Source organism: Acinonyx jubatus, chromosome B2 (genome assembly GCF_027475565.1).
Source record: "Acinonyx jubatus isolate Ajub_Pintada_27869175 chromosome B2, VMU_Ajub_asm_v1.0, whole genome shotgun sequence".
In the NCBI taxonomy this organism is placed as follows: domain Eukaryota; kingdom Metazoa; phylum Chordata; class Mammalia; order Carnivora; family Felidae; genus Acinonyx; species Acinonyx jubatus.
The window spans coordinates 120,935,408-120,941,322 of NC_069385.1; the positions used below are offsets into that span (position 1 = coordinate 120,935,408).

The window sequence follows — 5,915 nt, forward strand, 5'->3', positions numbered from 1 at the left end:
CCTTTCCTGTGTTATGCTGCCAGAGAAATCCTCGTCTCCCACTATTTCTTCTACCCTACCTCATATGGGATCCCACAAAGTCACTTCTTGTGATTCTATTTTGTTCATTTCTTTCCCTTCATCCAGGTTATTTCTTCGTGATTTTCTCTTGTATTGGTGAGTCAGTTACATTAGGAAATTAGTATTCTCTAACTAAACCTTTCCACTAATTTTTGGGTCAAATGGGCAAAGATTCTCTTTCCAAATGTCAGCTCTGTCCTACACAGGGATAAGCCATGGTAGGAGGGTTCCTAGAAAGTCAGGTATTGCCACAGAAGCTCATCAGCAAGAGACATTTAGGTCACAAAGGTATGTACCTACATCTTCTTTATGTCCCTAGCATGTGGCACAACACCTGGGCCACAGTAGGCACGCAATAAGCTTCTGTCTGGATTCTGTTTCCCCAGAACTTGTTATACTAGTTGCATTTACTAGGTTATTCACCCCAGTGTGAATTCCTTCATGTTTCTCTCACTGAGGCCTACCAGACTGCTAGACAGCTACTGCCTAATATGCCTAATACATTTCTGAAAAAAGTGGGACTATCTTTGGTAATTCAAAATTTATTTCATTTGACTGATACATGCACAACGTTTGAAAACTTTATGTAACATAAAAGAGTATATAGAGTGAGCAGTAAATTTCCTCCTCCATGCCATCCATAATTCTAATTCTCTCCCTAGACATAACGGTTGTTACCAGTTTCCACAGTTACATAGAGAGAGATTCCATTTTAGCACGTGGTATTTTACCAAATATACCATCTGCATCATTTCTCAATTACCAATATATTCTGAGACTGCCCCACTGTTAGCATACAAATCTGGTTGAAGATTTGCTATTGATATTAAGATACTGATAATGACAATTCTGTCATTTGTGATTTAAAAAAATTTTTAAGTAAAGCAGAAATGATCCTTATTCCATAGGGATAGAATTTCAGAGGAGTACAGGGTCACTCAGATTAAAAATAGATTTCATTCACTTTCCTCCCATGAGGTGACTTTTGTCTGTGTGACTATTTTCTGGCATTATGGTGAAGCAGAATGAGGTAAGTACGTGTTGCCCTTAAAGGAGAGAAACATCCTTTTTCTGCTTGCCCTGTTCATGGACCATGGACATGGTCTTAAGTACCCTGGCTCATGCTAATAAGGGCAGCTCACCACTATGAGGGAGGAGGACTTCCAGGAGTGGGTGGCCATGGTGGTCTGTTCTGCAGATTAGCAGAGAGTTTTATACAGGGTGCACCAGGGTGGGCAAGAATAGGAAATCGGTCCCATATGACAAGAATAGGGGGGAAAAATTAAAGACAGGGGTAGAGATGCCCAGTCCCATCTCTGCTGGAACAGAAAAGCAGATCAGTTTGGGAAGAGGTCCCCCACTGATGGATAGCAGTGGGACAATTTTCCCACCTCTTCACATTATGCTAATAGGAACACAGACACATTCAGACATTTTTAGCAGATAGAAATGTCCAGGGCTCTTGATGTCAAAAAGGTGGAAGTGTGAGCAAATCTTGCATCACTCAGTCCCCTACAAGGCAGCTGGCTCACACTGTGAAAGAAAATAATGAACAAATTCAGGTCAATCATGTAAGTGTTTATATCTCAACAGCCCATCACTTGCTTATAATGTCCCACTCAAAGAATCCTCGTAACCCACTCATGTCCTCTCTGCCCCAGCCCCTCCCCATTTCAGGCCCTCCGGGGTCTCACCTTTAGGAGTTCTGAGAGACACACCAGAACTCTGGGCACTGTTACTATTTGGCATAAAACAAACACGATGTGGTCAGAACCCATAGGAGATTAAAGGAGGAGCTATGAGGTGGATTAGCTATCCCATGGGGTCCCATCTACACTACCCAAGGTCTCAAGGATCACTCCCTCCATACTCTTTGCCTGTGACTAGCACCCTCCTTTTCCACCTGTGGGAAGAAAACATGTCAGAGACCAGGGAGAAGACTGGACCATGGTATCCAGAGGAATACCCTAGTCCTGTACCAAATCAAAGTTTCCAAAATTCTTACTGAAGAGTCACAGCTGTATTGGTAAGCATGAAAAAAGGATATATAGGAGCACTGGACCAACTGTCTTCCTGGAGGTCTGTCTACATCAAGGAATTTCCCTTGACCTTCAACTGCTGGGGATCAGGTCCCCAACGTCAGAATATAAAGGTGAAAAACGTCTTCATTTGCACAAGTCTAAAGAGTAATTGGCTACACAGTGAGGAAACACATCTCATTAACAAAGCAGGACAAACTTTAGTCTGGGGTTTGAAACCTCCCAGTGGGATAAGAAAACTCCGATTCCTCCCAACTCCTTTCTCTACCTGAATGCTTCTTTCTCCACATCACAGCTCCAACTGCCACAGCTACAGTGACCACAAGGAGAACCTGGCCAGCAACAATGCCCATGATGGGGATGGTGGGCTGAGGAGGCGGTTCATGGGAAGGGAAAGGAAGGTGAAGGGCCCAGACTTCAGGCTTGGGTCATGACCTCGCTGATGTTCTACAGAAGAGCTACTTTCTGTGAGAAGAGGCTCTGCCCCAAACCCTCCTTATTCCATCTCAAGGTGGTGGGCTTGGGCAGCCCCTTGTGCTGCACATGGCATGTGTACCTCTGCTCTTCTCTAGAAGGTACCACCACAACTGCCCACTTCTGAAGGTCCCATCTTCTGTAGGTCTGGTCTCCACAAGCTCTGTGTCCTGGGTGTGGGCCTCCCCATCATGCTGCCAAGTCAGGGTCATCCCCGCAGGATAGAAGCCTGGGGCCCAGCACCTCAGGGAGACCTCATGGGATGGTGGGTCATATGTCTTTTGGGGGTTATGAGGAAGAAGAATCAGAAAATCACACTTTGGGTTGCTTTCATATGACCATCCCGACAATGGAAAGGATAATTGGTTTGGAAGGAAAAGGCACAGGAGCCAGAGACCAGCCTAGACTTCAGGATGTGGAATTATGTAGAATCAGGGAGAGCGCCCAGGGTAGGAGTGTGCAGGTCTAAAATGGGGAACACTCTAATGGTCTTGTGACTGCAGTGGAGGGTCAGTAACTCAGAAAACACAGAGTCAGACTCCCGAAGATGTTCTCAGATGGAGAACAAGGCCTTGAGAGAAAAATCATGGTTCACAAGGGGGCTGCCCAGGTCAAAGGAACTGCTGGTGGGTAATTTCAGGGATGATCTCAATCTGCAACCCAGGAGACTGGGTTCCTCATCGCCCTCTAAGGGAGTCACTCCCTAGTAGGAATATGAATACACTGAGGCGGATCTCCCTCTTCCCACCAGTGGGAGGGGCGCTGTTCTGACACCGAGTCCATTTTCCCTTCCTCTGGAAAGCCAGCCGCAGTGGATGGGAGATCAGGGAGTCCTCGTGGTCCCTGTATCTGCTTCCAGCAGTGTCTTCTTCCCCATCTCCAGATACTTGAGGAACCACTCCATGCACGTGCCCTCCAGGTAGTACCTGTAGCGCTCCGCCTCACCGGCTGCCTCCCACTTGCAGCGGGTGATGTGCCATGGTCCAGGAGCGCAGGTCCTGGTTCAGGGTGATGTAATCCGCGCGGTCGTGGGCCTCACGAAGGTAACGGCGGAGGCAGTGCCCATCAGGCCCCACGTCGCAGCCTATCATCCTTTGGAAGGTGTGAGACACTGGCCCCGCCCTGACCTGCAATCATTAAAGCCTAAACTGAAAACCAAACCGAGTACAGTCCCCGGGGGCTCTTACCTATTCGCAGGACGGGGGTGGGGCGCAGACTCAGCGTGGCACTAGGACCCAGACACTCGGGGCGACCTTGGCGCGTCCGTAGGGACGGGGGTCGTGACCTGGACCCGGGCCCAGGTCGCTCACCGGCCTTGCTCTGGCTGTAGTGGACACGCAATTCATTCAGCCTCACTTGAAGAGTTTGTGTGCGGGTCCTGAAGTTCTGCGTCTGCTGCTCCCACTACTCCGGCCCCTCCTGGTCCACCCACGGCAACCGCGGCTCCATCACCGAACTCGGGGTGTCGCTGTCGAACCGCACGAACTGCGTGTCGTCCATGTAGCCGACTTCCAAGTACCCAGGCTCCCCGCGGCCCGGCCGGGACACCGCGGTGTGGAAATACCTCAGGGAGTGGGAGCCTGTGGGCGCGGAGGGGTAAGACCCCTCCCGACCCTCCTCTCGGCGTGGGGCCCGGGTCCTACGGGGAGGCGGCCGGGAGGGCACGGACGAGAGGGCTTGTGGGACGGAAGAGGGGCGGCAGGTTGGAGAAGAGTCGGGACCAAGGGGTGGGTGAGGCGGAGGTGAGAGCTCTGGGTCCGAGGCGGTGGAGCAGCCCTTCCGTCTAGCGGTCCCTTGCCTCCGCCCACGCTGAGGCGTTTTCTCTCCCGACCCCGCACTCATCCGTCCTGGTCTCAGGGCCAGGGTCCCCGACAGCAGCAGGAGGAGGGGTCCGGGACGCAAGACTGACATCTCATGTTTTGCTGAGAAGCTAAGTCGCCGCCCTTCCAGTAATTACACTATAACCCAGAACCATGGTGTCGCTGATTGGCTTCCCTAGAAACCCTACACACAACGGGAGAGCGAACTGGGGCCGAATCATGAGTATCCCGGCAGAAGGACCTGACACAGGTTGTGACAGGGAGAAGTGAAACCAGGGGGGATAGGGACTCCCCAACACTGGGCTTCCCCGCCCCCGACACCGCCCTGGGGCCTGAGACCCTGAGAGACAGGCCTAGGGATTTGGGACTTTGTCCTGACACCTTTTCCCCAGTATGGGAGTGCTCTGGTCACATTGTCTCCTTGCTGAGGCAGTGATTCTCAGACATTTTATTTTCAGGATATCTATACAGTCTTACAAATTGTCTTACAAATTAGTAAGTATAATTTTGTGTATGTGGGTTATATCTATCAGTGTTTACCATAGTAGGAATAAAACAGGTTTTAAAAAACTTTTATGAACTCATTTTGAATGATATTAATAAGCCATTGCATGTTAAGTAAATAATTATTTTTATGAAAAAAAGCTACATCTCAAAATAAACAGGGTAGTGAAAAGATTGGATCTTTGTATTTTTGCAAGTTTTTTGTTTTTTTTTTTTTTTTTTTTTTTTTGTCTATCACATTAGAAGACTGCGGGATGTTCGTATTTGCTTCTGCATTTAATCTGTTATTTTTGTTGAAGTATACGAAGAAATATACAGCCTTGCACAAATATGTAGGAGTAGTATTTTAATACCTTTTCCGATAACTGTGGTTATCCATCTTTGATAATAAAAGTACACAAGTCATACTTTCTCAAAGGTTATTTGCAGAGTGGAATCTGAAACAGTATCCGTGAGTATTTCTTATTCTGTTACATTCAAATCTATAGGCTTATCTTGCACATTGTCTGGATCTTGTAGTAATTCATGATTTTTATTTATTTTATTATTTCAATGTAAATGTTTTTATTTTATTTACTTATTTTTTAAATGTTTGTTTTTGAGAGAGAGAGAGAGAGAGAAGCAGAGGAGCAGAGAGAGGGAGACAGGACCCGAAGTGGTCTTTGTGCTGATGGCAGATGTGCCCAATGTGGGGTTCCAACTCTCGAGATCATGACCTGAGCCAGAGGCTTAACTGACTGAACCACCCAGGCTCTCCTAATTCATGATTTTTAAAGAAAGGCTTTGTGGGGCGCCTGGGTGGCTCAGTCGGTTGAGCGTCCGACTTCAGCTCAGGTCATGATCTCGCGGTTCGTGAGTTCGAGCCCCGCGTCAGGCTCTCTGGGCTGATGGCTCAGAACCTGGAGCCTGCTTCCGATTCTGTGTCTCCCTCTCTCTCTGACCCTCCCCCATTCATGCTCTGTCTCTCTCTGTCTCAAAAATAAATAAACATTAAAAAAAATTAAAAAAGAAAGGCTTT

At 48.1% G+C, this 5,915-nt stretch overlaps 1 protein-coding gene and 1 pseudogene across 1 annotated transcript; both read right to left on the minus strand.

Annotated features, from left to right (window-relative positions):
* Positions 1 to 2,337: 2,337 nt before the first annotated feature.
* On the minus strand, positions 2,338 to 3,687 carry LOC128315779 (DLA class I histocompatibility antigen, A9/A9 alpha chain-like; annotated as a pseudogene).
* A 290-nt stretch (positions 3,688 to 3,977) lies between these two features.
* Positions 3,978 to 4,618, minus strand: LOC113597137 (uncharacterized). Its single transcript, XM_027052825.2, has one exon. The coding sequence runs from the start codon at positions 4,482 to 4,484 to the stop codon at positions 3,978 to 3,980; it is 507 nt and encodes a 168-aa protein (XP_026908626.1). The 5' UTR covers positions 4,485 to 4,618.
* Between the last annotated feature and the right edge of the window lie 1,297 nt (positions 4,619 to 5,915).

What these genes read in the sequence shown, in the direction of transcription:
- LOC113597137 (XM_027052825.2), bottom strand. Translation starts at nt 4,484, where the DNA reads ATGTCAGTCTTGCGTCCCGGACCCCTCCTCCTGCTGCTGTCGGGGACC.